Here is a 21,759-nt window from a genome sequence, read left to right on the forward strand (position 1 = left end):
AATAAAAAATAAAAACCACATAAAAGTTACTAAAGTAAAATAAAATTAAAATGAAAGCTGAAAATATAACAATAAATGACTATTTAATAAATATTAAATGTTAAATGTTTCACATCTTTTGAAGAAAAACGGATCTTTTGAATATCTAAATGTAAAGTGACTTGCTTTTAAATGGGGACTTATTTTGTTGCTAAAACTAATCTCCATCAGTATTTTAAAAATCTCCATCAGTATTTTTGTTGTGTCTTCCCTAGTGTAGTTAGCAATTTATACAAGTTTACTTCCTTTATATAACTGTTCCACAATCCAATCACAATAAAACATCTACCATATCATCTATCCCACTGTGGGAACAGAGGAGGAGAGAAAATTTGTAATACTCAAGGGATTAAAAGATCAAACTGCAAAAAGCAAGTGGAAGCATAAAAGAAGGAATACGGATACTGGAATCTCAGCCTCGGTGTGAGACATCCTGTGTATGCAGATGAGTGTGTATACAGTGTGCACATATGAAAATCAGTGTGTGCGTTTGTGGTCGTGTGCGCACATGAATGCATGTCTATTAGTTTTATGAAGGGATATGTGTATGTGTGTGTACTCATCAGTGCGACTGTGCACACACCCTGTTGGATGTGTGTGTGTCCGAAATGAGCCCTGACTGTGTGCTCTGTAAGACACACACACAATGCGGCTCTGTGTGCAGACCTGAGGAATGTGAGAGAGCACCGGGCAGTGGGGGAGAAGAGAGCCGCGGGTGTGGATGGAGGGAGGGTGCAGAAAGGTAGAGAGATGAGGAGAGGGGACTTGTCGATTGGCACGAGAACCCGTGTCGGGAGCAAAACACTGACCGTGATTGGCATCAGGCATCAGAAGGCCGATACGTACCCGAAGATTAAGCACCCACCAGGCTTTCTTCTGAATGTGGGGCTTTTCCACCATTCTTTGAAAGCTATAGGCAAATTAATTTACTCATTATCATGTTGCATTGCTTTGATATTTTGAAGAATGTGTTGGTTCCCATTGACTACCATTGTATTTTTTGTCCTTACACTAAAAGTCAATGTTGGAACCTAAAATGTTAACAGCATTCTTCAAGATATCTTTTTTTTTTTTAGTCATACTTCTGGAACAACACAAGGGTGGGTAAATTGATGCCAAAAATTTCATTTTTGGGTGGTCTATCCCTTTAAAAGTGGATAAAATCAACTAGATGGCATGCGAGACCCTGAAACATTCACTTTACAAAAAGTTCTGATCCATGTGCCAAGATAAGATGCCCAACGGACTCACATGAGTGAACAATTGTGTCGTTTTTGTCGACACTACACCGTAATTAAAGTGCTGCACAATTGTTCTTTCAATACTCTCCCAGACAGGATATTTGACCTCTCATATTTGTAAGAGAGTGTATTAAAATAAAATTTTCTGTGTTTTTTCACCTAATCAGACTGTGACGACCGTGGGAAACCGTACTGTTTTGTTTGATATTACAGTCCACATGGGGAGCCTTAAGTGGGGGAAGGATTCGTTCTGTCTTTGTTTGGTCTCATAAAGCTTTCTATTTATTCTCATAACTTCTGAGATAAGCTATGGCAAACAGAGTGGCTGGTGTCCTGGGATGGAGGATTTTCTGAATGAAGGGTCCCTGTTGATAGAGTGATTTAGGCCACAAATGGGCTTAATACATCCAGGATGCCACTGTCTGGGTTTAACAGCCACCTTTGACTTTATCCAAAACTTAATGTGCTTTATCTCTGATCCAGCATTCACTATTTGATTTAATCAAAACTCTTGATCAGGTGTTTTCAAACGGCAGTCCAGGGGCCCCCAGGGAGCCGCAAGGGGGTGCTAGGGAGTCCACGGAAAATTTCAGGTAAAAGTGTAAATGCATCAAAAAATCTACGGTAACACTTTACTTAAAGCATTTATGTATAATGCATTATAAAGGGTTATTAAAGGGTATAATGCATTATGATTTTTTATAATGTGCGTTGTAATACATTATATCTTGTCGTAAATAATTATAACCGAATTTAAAATAGTGTAACAATACCAATGCATAGTGTAACAATGAATTGATAAGTGTTATAATGTATTAACTGTGGTTACAATTATTGATGAGATTGTACAATGCATTATAAGGTGCATTACAAAGCATAATTAATGCATTAAAACTACTTTTATAATGCATTATACATAAAGGCTTTAAATAAAGTGTTACCAAATCTACTAAATTCTTTTCAGATTTAAGCATCTAACAGTACTTTAACAGTGGGCAGAAACAGACACACAATCAATTTAAATATTTTCCAGATAAAATTAATTATTTATAATATTCATATTCATTATATCCATTATTTTTCCTCACAGAGTAAAAATAGTAACTATATTATATTATATTATATTATATTATATTATACTTGCTTATCATATTTTGGGATCCTAGGCATCAAAAAGTCTTGCACCAGATAACTGAGACTTTTGGGATATTTCCTCATGTATGATTTTAGCTCTGTGCAAAGCCAGCGCTTCATGCAGTCTACTTTCAGTGAAACCAATAGTGTTTACTAATGCTGTATCTTAGAACAAACACATGCACACACACACACACACAACGATTACTTAAACAAAACAAACAGTTCACCGCAGGGACTCTGCATTCTTAGCAGCTCCCTGGTATACATTCGATGGTGAGAGTTAAGTCCTGTGAACTGGCCTGAGAAACTGACCCTGTTTGTGGATATTGCAATCCAAGAGCTTCACCAGGTTCTCAAAGCATCCAGGTGGCATGTGGATGCTTATTCTTATAAAGACACAAATAATGCATTCATTACAGAAAACCAACACCATAAAGTCAAAAAGAAAAATCAATGTACAGAGTGATCAACAATAAGAATCTTCAAAGCCAGGCCAAAGCATGGAAATAGAATACTTATTTGAAAAAGAATATATGTGCAAATGTAAATATAATTACATATAATAATAAATATAGTTTTGCCATGACAGAAAGAAATTAAAATATATTAATTTTAAAATATATTAAAATACAAAGCAGTTATTTTAAATTGTAATAATATTTCAAATGTTTTTACTGAATTTTTTATCAAATATGTGCCTTGGTGAGCATGAGAGAATTCCCTCAGAAAATTGAGGGAAGTGCAACGTGCAATTTTGGTCACAAAAAGTGTTACTCAATGTTTCCTCAATTTCTCAGATTTGAGTGTCACCATACACACATAGCAGTTCTGGCCTGTACAGAGATCAGAGAATGTTGGGAGAGGCAGAAAGGAGGAAGATGGAGGGAAGAGAGGGGGGTTTAAGATGGAGCAGGTAGACAAAGCCAGCATTCATGGACACAGTGAAGGAATGAAAAACATTCTCCACCAAGAGACGCATGGTCATCAGTAGGGCATGGGTTAGGGTGTGCGTGTACGTGTGTATGAATGTATGTGTGCCAACACGAAAGGATAGGGGAAGGGGTGTTTGATCTAACGATAAGTGGGTGTAATTTTACTACAGGCTCTGGTTAAAAGGAGCCCTCGCTTCAATATCTACCAGCTGCAGTGGAGCTGGTAGAGGAAAAGAGTGGGGAGAAAGTCAAACGGTACACACTCTCAGAAAATAAGGTACTAAAGCTGTCACTAGGGTGGTACCTTTTCAAAAGGTGCCCCTTTGTACCTTATTTATCCCAAAAAGGTGCATATAGTGGTACCTTAAATGCACATATTAGTACCTAAATGGTGCAATTTTGAAAAGTTACCACACAAGTGACAGCTATTGTACCTTTTTCTGAAGGTATAAAGTAAAAAGTTCAATGTGAGTATGTGTGTGTGCCAGTAAGTGTGTGACAGGTCCCCAAAGACAACAGTACAATGGCCCACACAGCCTCTCTGGAATGCATTCAATCAGAGTTCAGGGGAATTCTGTCAGCGTAGAGCTCAAAAAAGAACACAACTTATTTTTATGCCCTTCCACAAACTGAACAAATTGAGACTGTAAATAAACCCCCAGTGTAAGTGAAAGGATGACGTCTCAACTGACATTTGGCTGTGGAAAGGTGAGGTTGGTCGGTATGTTGGTGCTGAACTCGATTGATTCTCCGTGTCCGTTTATAGAGGTGAGTTGGTGCGCTCTGCCCTCTACAGGCAAAAAGGAATACTAACAGCGCTCCTGTTGGATACGGGACGCAAAGGTGGGTACTGCCAGCTGCCACATTTTCCTCATTTTATTCTAGTCAGGTTATATGGATGTTACGTGTAATAAAACATAAGTAAATGCATTCAACAATTAACAAACATTATAAACATGGTTAGACGGACACACCTGTGCATCAGAGTTGGGCTTAAACTTTGTAGCTACACTAATATCCACCAGAGGGCGCTCCAATCGAGCAAGCCGATTCAGTCAATCTTTTGGATGCAGAACCCTATCACTTTTAGGCTATATGAGCTCGTGAAATGGTTATGAGTTATTGCAAAGGCTCAAATGTGCAAAACCCATGAGCGAGCTTAAGTTAAGTGGATACAGTGACACCTGGTACCAGAGTAAATGGGTCACACTCATAGGCGGAGGGTGAACCAACTCCAGGGTAAGGCTAAAAGCAGCCAAATGTATTAAACATCGTAAACCCGTCTTTTTAGGCAAGCACCAGACATGGGTGTCATGTAGGCTAATAAAATATGTTTAATGGGACTGAATTTGTATTTAACGTGATTACAATTGAATAAAAACATTAGAAATTGATAATTATATATTTTATTTCCTTGGTTATTCAAACAGCGAATAGATTATAGGTATAAAGAAAGTGACATTATCACTAACTTTGATCTATCGCGAGTTTAAGCACTCTCAAAAAAAAAAAACTATCGTTATAATCACTGAAGCTGTATACACTGTGAAATGAATCTCTTACATTTGTACGCGCACGCAATCAAAACTGATGAGTTTCAGCGATGACTCATCTAAACGCCTCTGATTGGCCATTGCATTCCTAAGCTCAACAGAATTGTGTGTGATTGGTTAAAATGCTTAACACTTTAAAAACGCCTAAAATGAAATACGGTGCAACATGAGCAGATCTTAATGTAATGCCACAATCGACACTGTCTATTCATTTTCACTTTGTTAGCAACAGACGTAATAGATTTAATTTGTTTGTGCAGGGGCTAAGCCTTCCCCATCCTTACACACATGTGGTCACATTGGATATGGTAACTTTGAAGGTTGACTCTGAGCCATGAGTCATGCTGACCCAAGTCTCTGAAATGACGGCCCAGATACTCTAGAACAGAGGTGCCCAAACTCGGTCCTGGAGGGCTGATGTCCTGCAGAGTTTAGCTCCAACCTGCCTCAACACACCTGCCTGGAGGTTTCTAGTATGCCTAGTAAGAGCTTGATTAGCTGCTTCAGGTGTGTCTAATTGGGGTTGGATCTAAACTCTGCAGGAGTTTGGGCACCCCTGCTCTAGAATGTCAGTAGTATGATCAGGGCCATCATGAGATCAAAACAACCTGGAATGTTGTCTCAGGCCCGTTGATGAGGTGAGCTGACTAAGGTCCTCTGTTATATAATCTAGCCTACTTGTTAGGCATAGCAAAGTAGGGGCTGTAGGGGACCAGTCGTAAAATTATGTTCCACACCCGATGACCTCAAGTAACGATTCTGTGATATGAGCATGACATGGAAACTTTTTCCACCCAGCAAAATTTTTTCAATAACTTTGCAAGAGTAGTGATGCAAAATGTTTAAAAAAAAATTGCACTAGGCCTTGTGGTGTAAATATAAAAAATATAATAATATAAAATAAATGAAAAAGAAGAAGAAGGAAAGGAAATTAATCATAAAAACAACATTTTGTGACATTCACAAAATTCCTTTGTTGTGAAAAGGGAAGCATTGACATTGATAAAACTTTGTGAGGTTACCGGAAAGTGTTTTGGGAAAAATATAAATACTAATGCATTACATAATCTCAAAGCAAATCTTCCAGCTGTAACAGGATCAGTCGGTTTCCTCAGCCACTCTCTGCCACTCAAAACCAGGGAGACCCCACTGACCTCACTACCCCCTAAAAGTGACAGCATTGCTTTTATATTTTTAACTGTTAACATTTTATATGTGCAACCCTTATAACACATTATTTTACTTTCTGACCGAAGATTCTTCTAGCTTTTCTTTTCTTTTTTTTTAAATGTAATTTCCAGGTACCTTTTCCTTTCTGTATATTCAAGGTTCATCCCTGCAGTGTTTTATAGCTTGTTACAGCAATAAGACGTAAAAAAAAAAGTGTAGAACCTATATTTACATTTATAGTTATATACCTATATTTATTTGTAATTACACATTTATATAAATAAAGTTAATTCAATACATCCCATTTTTTTCCAGTTATGTGATCACGTGTATTTTACTCTTTGGATAGCCCAATGAAAAGCTTTCCAATTTTTTTTTTCATTTATGTTTTATTTTTTTACTCTTTTAGACCCTTCAAGCTCAAAAGTAAATTTTGGTCACAGATGTTTGGGATTAAATGGGCAATTATTATGTCTGCTTTTGCCTTTTAAGCAGCAAAAGGCCCAAGCTCAGTAAGTCCCAACTAAGTTGCATAGTTAGTTACTACTATTGAGCCATATAGCCTACGTCTGTTCTGGGATCCACCAATTATCCCTCTCCTTTTTTCTCTCACCATCACGCCCCTAACATCCGCCAGGGGGCGTGTCCTCACCCGCCTATGATTCCTCGGTTACCGGCTAAATTTGTCAACAGAAGTCACTCCCATGCCTCGTGGGACGATCAGGCACTCAATAGAAAGGACACGATTCATAGGCATAAGACACGCGCTGCTTATTCACACTGGTTTAGAGCTCTTATAGGTCGCTGATTTAGAAATACAAACTTTGGGCATTGATTATGCATTGTGTTAAGACCCTACGGGCGTCCAGAGCTGGTATTTTGCTCATTAGGAACGCTGGAAAATGGGAGAGAGTTGCGGGAAATTTGGACAGAAGACACTCACCTGCTCGGCTGCTGCACACGAGCGCATCTCCAGGCCAGCATCCGCGCCATCAGCACGTGATCACAGAGACGGACGCCGCAACGTACAGGTAAATCCTCAGAGAGGCGTTACCTGCTGGATGCGTTGCCATAGATATTATATAAAGGTCTTTTAAAATTTGATTATAGAGGGGCTAATATCTTTCTAAAATGAAATGTGTTGGGTAAAACATGTTTTCTGTATTGTTTTGTGTTTTAAGAAGTAATAAGGTGGTTGCTGGGTTGGAGGACCTGTTGTTCTACACTATCACTCAGGGAGAAGAGAAAATCTCAGTGGCGCGTTTCCTGGCTGTGAGTTGCACTAATAGTCACAGAGTGCTGATGCCATTGTGCATGTGTGTGTGATTTAGTCAGCATGTACTGTAGTGAGAGAGAAAGGGAATAAAATACATGCTGTAAACATCATGTACCTGCATTCTTTCCATTTAGTATTATTAAAAAATATTAGACACATCTATTTTTACACAAGTTATAGTCATAAATCTTTGGTGTTATATAATGGTACTATAAATAGGCTTCATGTGTGGGCCAAGTTGCTTGCTCCATTAAAGCCCATAATAAATGTACCTATTCCTAAACATGTGGATCCATATTTGGATGTTTGAGTTTATATTACAGGGAGCAATACTTAAAATTATGGACTGTTTTAATCAAGGTAACACATTAATCTCTGTATTTCCAGACATAGTACTGCACCTTCAGTGTGTATGTGCACTTCAGTACACATGCCACCCAGAAATATACACCCATTAAAGTGTTAAGAAGTGTATTGCTATAATTTATGTGCATGGGGTTGTTTTGTCTATATATGATGGTCATCTCCACCATAGCTGCCATTTAACAGCTGAAATGCTATATATCATTGACTGAAGAAAACATGTTCCTACCAATGATTGATGGTGAACTCTTTCATTTGACTAATGTAAACACTGTTGCACTGTACTATAAGAACTTTGTCACAATCATTGCAAATATATAAGGGACACGTCATAATTCTCTGCATTTCCTTTTTTTAATATACTAACAGCTATACAGTATATCACAGTGCAATTGCGCTTAATTTCAGTTTGTGATGAAGTAAACATAATATTAAAATTGACTCTATTTACTGTTTTAATACATGTTTCTGGTCTTATTGCTAACATTCCATCCATGTTATTCCAAAAAAGCTTGTCTTACTCTGTTTAAAGGGGTCCTATTATGCTCTTTTACAAAGTCTTGATTTTGTTTTGGGGGTGGCAAGTATGCTACTGTTCAAAAGTTTGGGGTCAGAAAAATATTTTTAAATGTATTTGAAAGAAGCCTCTTATGTTATGAAATATTTCACTGATCACAGAGACGGACGCCGCGACGTACAGGTAAATCCTCAGAGAGGCATTACCTGCTGGATGCGTTGCCATAGATATTATATAAAGGGCTTTTAAAATTTGATTATAGAGGGCCAAATTTTTTTCTAAAATGAAATGTGTTGGGTAAAACATGTTTTCTGTATTGTTTTGTGTTTTAAGAAGTAATAAGGTGGTTATTTACAAATATTTTAAAATGTATTTGAAAGAAGACTCTTATGTTATGAAATATTAAAAAAATTCTAAATAAGTTTTTTTATTGTAATATATTTTAAAATGTAATTTCTTCCTGTGATGGTAAAGCTGAATTTTCAGCAGTTATTACTTCAGTCTTCAGTGTCACATGATCCTTCAGAAATCATTCTATGATGATTTGATATTCACAAAACATTTCTCATTATTATCAATGTTGAAAACAGTTTTTGAAAAATTTGATGTATATTATTAAAGTAGTATTTCTGTCAAAAAAAATATACTGACTCCAGACTTTTGAGCAGCAGTGTAAATCAACTTAAAATGGGTATTTCATGTTGATGTTAAAGGTCTCCATATCATTTTTATTATGTTATAGCATCCTGAACTAGTAGTTCTTCTCTAAATTTGTGCTTAAAATCAAGCAATAATTATTCACTGAACAATTTAATAATTCAGTATTTGAAATATGAATAATATTGCAATTGTGCTCTTGTTTTTCTTAGGCACTCAAAAGCACAGGCTTGCTGACCTCTGACCCCCGGTTGAGAGAGTGCATGCGGCAGATCCACCAGGCTATCCAAGAGTCTGTTGGAACGGCAATGATGGACCAGGAACTGTTCAGAAAGTGAGTAGAAAACTGACTCAGCAATGCAAAGCATAAGAGTATGTGTGTGTGCGTGTTTTCGTGACATGCCGTGGCATCACTTATAGTTTATGACCTGCAGCTGTTATGCTATATGCACACACTCATGCCCCTTACAGGTGAATGACATCTCAATGTTCTTGGAAGTCTGGAAATACAAGCAGTCAGTTCTTCATGCACACATATCATCACATTTACAAATCTATGACCCGACTTTCTGTTCTCCAGCAGAGGTAAATACAACTAGCCACCTGTTGTGTTTGTATGTGCGTGTACATGCGTTCTGCTGGAGCGTGTGTGAAGCTAAGCCATGTTAAGCAGCGATAATGTGTTTGTTACTCCTGTGAGGCACCGCTTAAGTTGCTTTTGAACCAGCTCAGTCGGTGTTAATAAACATGGATCAAATCTCATTCTTAGCACATTACAGATCACAGGTGGCTGTTAAGTCACAGTTGTGTCACATGGGCATATGTGTGTTTCTGTTTCTAGATGTGTTGGCAGTAACATAGTCCTCCTGACTCAAGCTTTCCAAAGGAAGTTCATCATTCCAGACTTTGAGTCCTTTACCTCCCTCATAAACCATCTGTATTATAATGCACAGGCTCAGAAAGGAGGGAAAGTAAGACATTGATTTTCCTTATCGCTGTTTCTGAATCAGCTTTACAAACATATTTATCAACCTCTCATCTCTATATTTGTCTATGCGTATGTTTGCGCAGGTTGCAAACTACATCCCTCAGTTAGCTAAGTTCAGTCCGGACCTGTGGGGAGCTTCTCTGTGCACAGTGGATGGTCAGAGGTAAAATATACTTTTTGAGAAAAGGGTCCAGACCAGAATACATTTTTTGGTCCACCTGTACAAACAGTGTACAATTGTGGGTGAAATATGTAATATATAAAATATAATTTAATATTTAATGATATAAAAATGTCTGTTTCTTTTTAATTCATTAAAAAAAAAACATCATTATGAGAATATAAAAATTCCACAAAAATATTATGCAGCACATTTTACTTGAGCACCGAATTAGCATATTAGAATGAATAAAGACTGGAGTAATGGCTTTTTAAAATCTCAGCTTTGCCATCACAGTAATAAATTAAATTTTTAAATATATTCAAATAAAAAATGTTATTTAAAATTGTAATAATATTTCTAGTGCTGCTGGGCAACGATTAATCACAATTAATCGCATCCAAAATAAAAGTTTTTGTGTACATAATATTTTTGTGTGTACTGTGTATATTTATTATGTATGAATACACACACATGCATGTATATATTTAAGAAAAATATGTTATGTTTATATATTAAATAATTTTATATATAATATAAATCATATGAATATAAATAAATACATGTAAATATTTTCAAAATATATACTGTATTTGTGTCTTTATATATACATAATAAATATACACAGTACACACACATATAGTATACAAACAAAAGCTTTTATTTGGATGCGATTAATTGTGATTAATCGTTGCCCAGCACTAAATATTTCACAATATTACTGTTTTACTGTATTTTTGATCAAATAAATGCAGTCTTGGTGAGCATAAGAGACTTCTTTCAAAAATCTTTCAAAATCTTACCAACCACAAACTTTTGAACGGCAATGTATTAAATCAATATTTTACAGTATTGTTCTTATTATAAATATTTTTTAAATATCATGCAGTTATTTTAATGATTTTTTTTATCTCGACAACAATATAATTATTTTTTTCCTTTGCATTTTTAAAGAGCACAAGTCATTGGTTGTGATGTATTCAAGCCTTTGACAGTCAAGTCACAGACATCACTTTCATCATATTAACATATTATATTATATAGTTCAAAAGTAAAGTTTTATTAATCGGCCTAACCCAAAATTTCACTTTCTGATTTTTATTGACTTTGTTTTCTTGCCCTTTCCCCTCTCACTCACTGTATCTTAAATTTGATCTCTTCCTCTTTACATAGGCATGCTATAGGAGACACAGATATGCCATTCTGTCTGCAGTCATGTGTGAAGCCACTGGAGTATGCGCTGGCTGTGCACGAGACTGGCACTGAACTTGTGCACAGATATGTGGGGAAAGAACCAAGTGGCCTCAAATTCAACAAACTCTATTTAGATGAAGAAGGTGAGAATCCATCACAATCTGTTTTATTTCTCTTGTTGATGCTGTCACTCAAAGAAATGGCCATATAAAGTGGTCTCAAAAACTATTTGGACACTTAAAATGACACATCCGTATACTTGTGTTTTATAATCTTTCTCTTGTTTGCCCTGGACAGAACTCCAGAGGTTCAAACCAATGGCATGACTCTAAATTAGTGATATATCACAGGCTCATTGTGTTCTATTGCAACATAAAGTCTGGGTATAAGAGGAAGCTGTAAAACAGTTGTCAGTTATCAGATGCCCTTTCAGTATGAACCTTATCAATGGATTTCCTCACCTCTGAGGAACATTGCATCTGCAGTCCTTACAGAATCTGACAGCATGATGCCCCTTTGACACTTAGTTTTGACAATTTGTAAACTTTTTTTGTTTCCCAGATAAACCCCATAATCCCATGGTAAATGCAGGAGCCATTGTAATTAGCTCTCTCCTAAAGGTAAGAATATACCTTACAATACAATCTGAAAAATCTGGCCTTAGCAGCCATGAGACATACATTTTATTTTTATTTTATTTTATTTGAATAGCTACTTTAAATTCAGCAGGACTGATGTGTTGCATTGATATCAGAAATTATAGCTGTGATTGACAAACTACTTTTAATTGGACAAAATTATATTTCTGCCCTTTCCTTTTGACCTGGTTTTAAATAGCTGTAGTTTTAATAGTGTGTGTTTGTGTGTAATGAGGGGAGTGGGTGGTCCTTTTAGAAATGACATAATAAGAGCAGCTAGTGGTCAAGAGGTGTGTCTAAACAGCCAATCAGAAGATGTGCTGAGAAATACGCCTTTAAGCATGTTTAAATAGGGTCAGATTTTCTACAAATTCAGAATAACCTGCAGGTCTATGACTGCAATGGAAGTTTAAAAGATTTCCGTGGTTTAAATGAACTGATATAAAAACAATGCCTAATTACATGTATAATTATGGGACTCTCCACTTTTATTTCAAGTTCAAAAGTGTAAAATTTCTAGTTTGACCTATGCCCTTAAATATGTTACACAACATAGTGAGCACAGACACACAGGAGTACTTTTTAAGACGAAGACATCTCACAGCTGTGATCGCATTGCGCTGACCTTTGCACATGGGACTACCTTGTGGACCTCGTGGAACTGGTCACCTTAACATCACAGTACATATGAAACTCAATATGTGGGGAACTTTGTCCCTAATACCCAGGGCCGTTTCTAGGCATAGGCGAGCTAGGCGGTCGCCTAGGGCGCCACCAGCTGAAGGGGCGCCAATGAATACCAGTTAGGGACTAGCAGTTCATGTTGAATCATTTGGCTTTATAGTCGTCCTTCTGTACTGTCATGTTCACTGCAACTGTGCAATGAAAAGCATACTGCACTGTATTACTGTTTGCAGAGGAATCTTTGGATTAGTCCCAAAGTAAACTGTGTCACTGGAATCACTGTTAGCTATTTTTTGCTTGCCAACAGAAGCTAATTTTATTTATATGCAGTTCATTTATAGTACATTGACTAAATTACAGTGGACGTTGTGAATGCTGAATGTGTTTCACATCTGACTCTTTCCTTCTGGATCTGTCTGACTGTCTGTAGATTTGTTCAGTTTGTTTAGGATTGGCATCAGCCATGGGTTAGCCCTCAGACATTTTTAATGGGTTTTTGACATTTTTTGAATAAAGCCACTATAGACAAACTACATATAACACAAGGATGTAAGTTTAAATGCTTGATAAATTACAAAACCTGTGTAGACCTTATGAAGTAACTTGTTAGCAATGTACAATTTAAAGCAATCAGTAGTTTCAAAATTCACATTTGAGGTATAACTGTGTGTAATGTATATTGTTAAACAGTATCTGAAAGTCCTTTTAAGTCATTTTAAAAACAGACCTTTATTTACTCTTAAAGCAGTGAATTTGCCTTTCGGATGAATTAGCCTTCCAAGTTAGCCTTCTTTTCCTGCATTTAGTTTCTTAGCACACTTTTAAATAGTGCACTTTGTAACCATATCAAATTAAAAGTTTTACTTTAAAGTTTTCTTTATTGACTGTTGACTAATAGAAATTACATTGAAATCTATTTTAATTTACCATTAATTTTTTTAACTTTTAATTAGAAATTAAGTGTCTGAAAACATGTCATTTCAGTTCAGTTTTAAAACTATGCTAAAGTGTACTTCTGTCATCTTCTCTCACTTTCTCCTTTTTTGTCTCTATTACAGCCTGGTTCCAACAAGGCAGAGAAGTTTGACTTTGTGAGTAGCACATTGCAACATCTCCACCATATGAACTATCCCAGGTGTTTGCTGTTATCTTGCTTGTTATAAATAATGATTTCTGTTTGTGTGTCAGATGATGGATTATCTGAACAGAATGGCTGGCAGAGAATATGTTGGGTTCAGTAATGCCACGTACGTTTTAAATACAACCTAATTATTTCTACCAAATTACCCTCTCTTAGAGGTGAACCTACAGTTTGTTATCTAATATGTACTGGTGATAACATTTTCTGGTGATAACAAGTGTCTGGTGATATTTAAAGTTTCCAGTCAGAGAAAGAGACCGGTGACAGGAACTATGCGATTGGCTATTATCTCAAAGAGAAAAGAGTGAGTCTCTCTTTGGTCACTGTCATTTTCATAAGCATATTGACAGGATATTTATTGCTTTATCACCTGCTACTCTGCATTTTTTTCCCCCTGTAGTGTTTTCCCAGTGGAGTTGACATGATGGCAGCCCTTGACTTCTACTTTCAGGTAAATCAGCTGTCATTCTGACACATAATTGTCTTTTATAATGGTACTTGCTATTATTGCTCTTACTAAAATGTCTTTCTTTCCTTTCCAGCTGTGTTCTATTGAGGTGACATGTGAGTCTGGTAGCGTCATGGCAGCCACATTAGCTAATGGAGGGATCTGTCCAATCACAGGCGAGCGTGTGCTCAGTGCCGAGGCCGTCCGCAACACTCTCAGTCTCATGCACTCATGTGGCATGTACGACTTTTCCGGCCAGTTTGCCTTTCACGTGAGTCACACACACACAGCCGACTGATTGCTTGCTGAATTCCCCAGTGTGATGTAGTACACAGACACAGTGGACTTTACAGCTAGATGAAACTATTTCAGTCATTTGCTTTAAACCTCAGCTAATCGCTTAAATAAAATCACTGTTATCACTGTTTCCCTTCCTCAGGTGGGTTTGCCTGCTAAATCTGGGGTGTCTGGTGCCATGCTGCTCGTGGTTCCTAATATCATGGGGATGATGTGCTGGTCTCCAGCTCTTGACCGTGTTGGCAATAGCATCCGAGGCATTCACTTCTGCCAGGTACTTATTCATGAGCTTTGCTTTTGTCTCTCTCTTTCCGTTTGTTTATTTTTTCTGTGAGACCATTAACTGAATTTGCTTGTCTTTTAGGAGCTAGTCTCCCTCTTTAACTTCCACAACTATGACAATCTGAGACACTTTGCAAAAAAGTTAGACCCTCGCAGACAGACAGGCCACGAGAGGGTGAGACCACACACTGCTAACAAATTAAAGCTAGAAGCTAGCTCAGAGTTGTGATCAATCATTATATTTATATTACAGAACAAGTCTGTGGTGGATCTGATGTTTGCTGCTTATAGTGGTGATGTTTCAGCTCTCAGGAGGTAAGATTGTCTTTCTTTTATTGCAAATAAAAATACAAAGATTTTCATGAGAGTGGTCATGAGCAACAATAAGATATTAATTTGTTTCACAGAATCGCTCTGTCTGCAGTAAATATGGAATTGACTGACTATGATACCCGTACCTCCCTACATGTGGCCTCAGCAGAAGGTAATAAGGCCATTTTGGGATTTTTTTGGTGTATTTACACTATTGTTCAAACGTTTAGGGTCAGAAATTAATACTTTTATTTAGCAAGGATGTATTAAAGTGTTCAAAAGTGACAGTAAAGACATTTATAATGTTACACAAGGTTTCTATTTTAATTAAATGCTGTTCTTTTGACCTGTTTATTCACTGAAGAATCCTGAAAAACAAAAATATTTCAACAGATTCCACAAAAATAGTACAGTTTTTTTAACATGATGATAAGACATGATTCTTGAGCAGCAAATCAGCATTAGAATGATTTCTGAAGGATCATGTGAAACTGAGAACTTGATTAATGGCTTTTGAAAATGTAGCTTTGCCATCACAGGAATACATTACATTTAAAAAAAATATTAAAATACAAAAGTTATTTTAAATTATAATGTATCACAATATTCCACTTTTGGATGAAAATTAACAAGTCATTTATTCATTTATCTAAAACTCTGATTTCAGGGCACTTGGATGCAGTCAAGTTTTTAACACATACCTGCAAAGTCAACCCATATGCAAAGGACAGGTATGGCAGAACTCCCCACTCTTGCACTTTTTCTGGTCTGTTTTTGTCTCCTTTATTAAAATGCATCTGTTTTTCAGATGGGGGAACACACCTCTCGATGACGCTATGCAGTTTGGGCACAGCACCGTGGTCAAGGCACTACAAGAGTACCAGAGCATTTACACACACACACTAATGCCCGAGGAGCTCAGCGCAGACACGTGTCCCGATTCCACCATGGACGCAGACGAACTGAAGAGCATGGAGACTCTGGATGGTTTAGTATGAGCGAGAACTACCATGAACATTCCAAACTTCAGTCTCTCATGACTTCAGGGAAGCATGTGGGTGTGAGATTTATGACAATGCCCGTGTAAGGACATGCTGAGCAGGTGTGCGCAGGTGTTACCGAGATGCCGAGTGCTTCAAACCCAAAGCTCTGCTATATGTAGACCTCAGCTAGCTTCTGTTGATGGTTTAAGATGGTCATTTCTGTAGTCTCTCAAACCTCCATTCAATCTACTGTGGGATTATGGAACTACTTCCGGGTCATTTCTGGTACAGGTCCTCAAGGACAGTTTGGTTTGTGCTTGGACCAATTTAGAAATGCAGAAGCTTCCTTTCCCTTCACATTTATCACTGCAGAAGGATTTTTATATTAAAACACATCCTTAACTGGAAGGTTAGCCAGTAACTAGGAGCTGGATTCTCAAAACTTCCTTCAGATTAAAATTCTTCTTAACTACTATTTATACTAGCAAACTAGTATACAACCATAAAATATAAAAGGCTGGCATTTTAAGAAATGTTGCTCTTGAAGATGTTCTTAAGAAAATATTTGAGAACTTAAGAACTATTCAAGAAATCACTCATACCATCTTTTAAACCTTTTGGAATCTATCCTAAGCACTTTTCTAAGCACAAAGATTTTCGTGAATCTGCCTTTGGCTTACGAAGTACAAAGTGCAACTGTAAATTTAGCAGGCTATCTATCAAGAAAGGCATGCATGCACATTAAAAAGTAGTTTATTTATGAGAGAACCATACTGGAAATGTCATTACCTCATATTACCTTTAGGAGGTTAGCAAGTCAGTATAATGTGAACTTTGGCCCATTTGTCTGTATGGCAAAGCTTTCCATGTCATTTAGATTATTAATAATCTTTGGCTTAACATTATGAGAACGTATTTGTATATTTGTTCTATTTTTAATGTTTGAATTTCTTAAGCCTGTTTATAGACTTTTTTTTGTAAGGTATTATATAATTTAAAATACATTATTTTAATGTAGGGCACAAAAGCTTTAACTGAACCTGCTTGGGAAGCATCTGGTGCGTATTTTGCCAGAAATGAATGTATTTAAAACTTGGTACGTGGACACACTTTATTGCTGGATACAAAACTGTAAGTTTTGAGAAAAAAAAAAAGAAAGTTCATATAGTTAAAGGAGTGTATTTGTTCCATATAAAAGTGAAAAAGTGTAAGATGGACAGAATGACATGAAACGAGACAAGAAAAAAATTAATGTATAAACTGTAAATAAAGAATATCACTGGTGAAGAATGTCTTTTTATTGAAAAACACCTCTGAACACTGTGCATGGGCACCGATGCAAAATGAGAAATGACTTTTAAGCGTATCAAGTATTTATGTGCATATATGGATTCATTAGTTCATCTGCATATCACAAATAGTACACTGTGAGGATGTTTTCACCAGCTGAACAGACAAATATTGCTCAAATCTGGTTTAATGGCAGTAAAAAAAAACAGCCATGTTCCCACTGACTTCCTTAGTCTTTTTATAAGGCCCCTACTTCTCCTTCTCTATCCATTAAGAGGCATGTAACACCCATGTGTGAATGAACAAGAGTCACTAAAGTCCAGGTGGGATCTCCAGTCCAGAGTGTGTGAGCAACTCCCCATCCCAGAGTGCAAACGCAGGACAGATGGGCGAGCGGAACTGTGTTTTTATCGTGTATACCACTTCAGCTTTCTGGATGTCCACCAGACTGAGCCGTCCAGCCTCGTAGTCCAGCAAGAGCCCGACCCGATCGGGTTTCCCCACCAGCGGCACCGGGACCTGCTTGCCAGTGGTCATAGCAAACCATTTCCTCTGGACAAACGCAAACACCCAGGAACTGGAATTGGTGCCCACGCATTCGTCACGTGATGTCAACACCTCGGCCACGCCTACCCGGAATTCATGGGACTTTTTAACCGTCACCTCCCAGTAGTACCGTCCAGAGTCAATGTGGGTGTCAGCGAGAACCACAGCCCAGTCCCGGAATCGGAGAGGGGTGTCCTGCACGAGAGTGGGGTCCACACCCAGCATTCGATAGATCACACCAGTGTCCTTCTTAAAAAGGTCCAGGCTGCTGTGGGCTGTCCGCTCATCAAGCTTAAACTGCAAATCTGTTATAAATAAATAAATAATCATTCAAATGGTGGTTATTATATTGATCAACTATTTCTGGTTTATCAAAATTTTCACAAAACATTTTGGAAAAATATTATAACACGAGTTAACCAGTGTTTTGTGCACTAATAAAATAATGGTAACACTTTACAATATGTTTTTATTCGTTTCATTCATTTTAGTTAGCTACATTAGTAAATGTGAACAAACAATGAACAATAGTGCTAAAGCATTTGTTAATATTAGTTAATGTTAACACATTTTTTAAATCAAAAGCTGTGTATGTTAACATTAATTAACTATGAACTAGTATCGTATTTTAACAGTTTAATCAACAATTGATTTAAAAAAAAATCAGAATCAGAAAGAGCTTTATCACCAAGTGTGCTTGCATACTCAAGCAATTTGGTAATTGCTTATTGTTTATTATAAATTATTATAAATAATATATTACTCATTTGTTAATGTTAGCTAATGCATTGACGAATGGGACCATATGGTAAATTGTTTCCAAAATAATAAACCATGCAATTTTCATTTATTTTGACTGATACCACTGTAATTCCATGGTTTTCTTAATACCAAGTTAAATAAATATGCTAATTATTCACTATCATTTTAGAAACCTACCTGCAAAGCTACAGTACTGTTACAGGTTTTAGACACTTGTCTTTATCAATTAACTTCTATTAACTAAATTAAATCAACATTTGGTGTGATCATCCTTTGCGTTTAAAGCAGCTTTTGCCCTATAGGTGCACTTGTCTGTGTAGTCTGTCTCAGTTTGTTCTGTTTCTTCATGTCATTCCAGACAGACTGGATGATGATCAGATCAGATCTCTGTGTGGAGCACTGGCTGTTGTCACAATATCATTGGATTATTACAATTAATGGCTAAATAAATGTTTGGGAATGTAAACTCATACTTCCTACAGACACACCACAGCAAAAGATAGAAATAACTGATTAAATAATGTATTAATTTAAAGTGGTCAGTAGTCTATTGGCTGGTTTTAGGAGGGATGGGGACTTCAGGTATTACAACTCATAGCTATAATGGTAGTACTTTTTGAAAATGTTATAAAAATTCCAGAAATATTCTGAAAGCTTATAACTGTATGAAGGAGATACCATATTAATTAATAATCCCTACCACAATCAGAAATAGCAATAGCTGTATGTGATATTTCTCTGGTATCATGAAGAACTGTAATTTGGACACGGATAAAAGAAAACCAGTGACTCTCTTAAGTATTGATGTGAGAGAACAATGTTCCCGTTAGCAATTTATCAAACCACGAAGACGATGATGTGGCAGTATCTCACTGAGGTAACAGGGACATTTGCACTGCTATTTACACTGACCTGCGCTAATATCACGAGCCTTTATTTTTAGCTTGTGCCAATCTACTGGCATATCAGCTGAGAAACACGACTCTATCGCATGTTGTGTTTTGAAATGCTTTGCATTTCACATTATTGAGATTCCGTATAACATCAGGTGATAATAATTGATAAAAAGGAGACGTTTGGCGTGAAAGTATAGCCTGAAATATTATCTCAATTCCTCTGACCTCCCGGTTTGACTGGAGTCAACATTGAGGTGCGTGGAAAGCATGCGTTTACTCACCGTTTCCTGCACTGGCACTAATATACCATCTCCGAGCTGTGAGAGTTTTTCCACGGCCGTGACCAAGTACGGACCCTAAGGATCTGCCTGTTAAACGGCAAAAGAGTGACATGCCCGAGGACATCGCCATGTTGTCCCATTTGTAGTGGGTTTTCTTCTTCTTCTTCTTCTTCTGGTGTTAATGGCAGTTGGCAAACCAACTTAAATGGTGCATTCCCGCCACCTACTGGATAGGAGTGTGGAGAGCATAATGATTGGAAGCTTGAGGACTATAGCCAAAAAAAATAATTAATTACAAAAAAAAAACATGTGATCATCCTTTGCGTTTAAAGCAGCTTTTGCCCTATAGGTGCACTTGTCTGTGTAGTCTGTCTCAGTTTGTTCTGTTTCTTCATGTCATTCCAGACAGACTGGATGATGATCAGATCAGATCTCTGTGTGGAGCACTGGCTGTTGTCACAATATCATTGGATTATTACAATTAATGGCTAAATAAATGTTTGGGAATGTAAACTCATACTTCCTACAGACACACCACAGCAAAAGATAGAAATAACTGATTAAATAATGTATTAATTTAAAGTGGTCAGTAGTCTATTGGCTGGTTTTAGGAGGGATGGGGACTTCAGGTATTACAACTCATAGCTATAATGGTAGTACTTTCTGAAAATGTTATAAAAATTCCAGAAATATTCTGAAAGCTTATAACTGTATGAAGGAGATACCATATTAATTAATAATCCCTACCACAATCAGAAATAGCAATAGCTGTATGTGATATTTCTCTGGTATCATGAAGAACTGTAATTTGGACACGGATAAAAGAAAACCAGTGACTCTCTTAAGTATTGATGTGAGAGAACAATGTTCCCGTTAGCAATTTATCAAACCACGAAGATGATGATGTGGCAGTATCTCACTGAGGTAACAGGGACATTTGCACTGCTATTTACACTGACCTGCGCTAATATCACGAGCCTTTATTTTTAGCTTGTGCCAATCTACTGGCATATCAGCTGAGAAACACGACTCTATCGCATGTTGTGTTTTGAAATGCTTTGCATTTCACATTATTGAGATTCCGTATAACATCAGGTGATAATAATTGATAAAAAGGAGACGTTTGGCGTGAAAGTATAGCCTGAAATATTATCTCAATTCCTCTGACCTCCCGGTTTGACTGGAGTCAACATTGAGGTGCGTGGAAAGCATGCGTTTACTCACCGTTTCCTGCACTGGCACTAATATACCATCTCCGAGCTGTGAGAGTTTTTCCACGGCCGTGACCAAGTACGGACCCTAAGGATCTGCCTGTTAAACGGCAAAAGAGTGACATGCCCGAGGACATCGCCATGTTGTCCCATTTGTAGTGGGTTTTCTTCTTCTTCTTCTTCTTCTGGTGTTAATGGCGGTTGGCAAACCAACTTAAATGGTGCATTCCCGCCACCTACTGGATAGGAGTGTGGAGAGCATAATGATTGGAAGCTTGAGGACTATAGCCAAAAAAAATAATTAATTACAAAAAAAAAACAATTTATTTACTACAACTGTATTCTAAATTCTATTTATCAGTCTTGTTTCTTTTAAGAATATAATTAATTCATGAGATATTCTTGATTGCTTTGGGCCATTTCCTAACAGAACCTGAAGTGACAAATTATTTATTCTACTGGCCCTCCAGGAACGAGTTTGGTGACCCCTGTTTTATGGCATGTTTGTCGTACATGACAACTGTAATGAACAAATGATATGTGCTTTAGTGAATAAGCATGAGTATTAGTCGTTATTCCATTCGGGAGTGGGGAAAAAACAGAAGAAACGCACCAAATCAAACTTGATTTGTGCAATTTGACTTTAGAGCTTCTGAAAAAAAAGCAATGAGAATATTTACCTTCTTTTCTGACTAAAAAGTAATTATGCTAAACCATCAAACAAAACCAACTAAAACTACAAGATCTATTAGTCATCAAAA

The 21,759-nt window shown here is 37.0% G+C and overlaps 2 protein-coding genes across 5 annotated transcripts; one reads left to right on the top strand and one right to left on the bottom strand.

Moving 5' to 3' along the window:
* The first annotated feature begins 6,777 nt into the window (after positions 1-6,777).
* Positions 6,778-17,299, top strand: LOC107731259 (glutaminase kidney isoform, mitochondrial-like). 3 transcript variants are annotated; one of them, XM_016542295.1, is made up of 18 exons: positions 6,778-7,103; positions 7,254-7,344; positions 9,098-9,219; positions 9,727-9,856; positions 9,957-10,036; positions 11,207-11,370; positions 11,789-11,847; positions 13,608-13,640; positions 13,738-13,796; positions 13,928-13,994; positions 14,091-14,141; positions 14,233-14,409; positions 14,578-14,709; positions 14,800-14,892; positions 14,971-15,032; positions 15,125-15,201; positions 15,697-15,760; positions 15,838-17,299. In XM_016542295.1, exons 1-18 carry the CDS (start codon positions 6,910-6,912, stop codon positions 16,025-16,027), a joined length of 1,845 nt encoding a protein of 614 aa, XP_016397781.1. In that variant the 5' UTR covers positions 6,778-6,909; the 3' UTR covers positions 16,028-17,299. The 3 variants fall into 3 exon arrangements, with proteins under 3 accessions (XP_016397781.1, XP_016397783.1, XP_016397784.1); XM_016542297.1 differs by lacking the exons at positions 9,727-9,856; positions 9,957-10,036; XM_016542298.1 differs by lacking the exons at positions 6,778-7,103; positions 7,254-7,344; positions 9,098-9,219 and adding an exon at positions 9,292-9,470.
* Positions 17,024-21,174, bottom strand: LOC107731260 (SPRY domain-containing protein 4-like). Of its 2 annotated transcripts, none has more exons than XM_016542300.1 (2): positions 21,012-21,174; positions 17,024-18,153 (listed from the first exon to the last, which is right to left on the bottom strand). In XM_016542300.1, the coding sequence occupies exons 1-2, from the start codon at positions 21,139-21,141 to the stop codon at positions 17,615-17,617; spliced, it is 669 nt and encodes a 222-aa protein (XP_016397786.1). In that variant the 5' UTR covers positions 21,142-21,174; the 3' UTR covers positions 17,024-17,614. The 2 variants fall into 2 exon arrangements, with proteins under 2 accessions (XP_016397786.1, XP_016397785.1); XM_016542299.1 differs by lacking the exon at positions 21,012-21,174 and adding an exon at positions 19,788-19,955 and having other exon boundaries at positions 17,267-18,153.
* Between the last annotated feature and the right edge of the window lie 585 nt (positions 21,175-21,759).

Source organism: Sinocyclocheilus rhinocerous, unplaced genomic scaffold, assembly GCF_001515625.1.
Source record: "Sinocyclocheilus rhinocerous isolate Xijiao unplaced genomic scaffold, SAMN03320098_v1.1 scaffold1600, whole genome shotgun sequence".
Lineage (NCBI taxonomy): Eukaryota > Metazoa > Chordata > Actinopteri > Cypriniformes > Cyprinidae > Sinocyclocheilus > Sinocyclocheilus rhinocerous.

What these genes read in the sequence shown, in the direction of transcription:
- LOC107731259 (XM_016542295.1), top strand. Translation starts at nt 6,910, where the DNA reads ATGCATTGTGTTAAGACCCTACGGGCGTCCAGAGCTGGTATTTTGCTC. An exon ending in ACATGTGGCCTCAGCAGAAG is followed by an intron (nt 15,202 to 15,696) that starts GTAATAAGGCCA and finishes CTCTGATTTCAG; the next exon opens with GGCACTTGGATGCAGTCAAG. An exon ending in AACCCATATGCAAAGGACAG is followed by an intron (nt 15,761 to 15,837) that starts GTATGGCAGAAC and finishes TCTGTTTTTCAG; the next exon opens with ATGGGGGAACACACCTCTCG.
- LOC107731260 (XM_016542300.1), bottom strand. Translation starts at nt 21,141, where the DNA reads ATGGCGATGTCCTCGGGCATGTCACTCTTTTGCCGTTTAACAGGCAGA. An exon ending in TAGTGCCAGTGCAGGAAACG is followed by an intron (nt 18,154 to 21,011) that starts GTGAGTAAACGC and finishes TATTTATAACAG; the next exon opens with ATTTGCAGTTTAAGCTTGAT.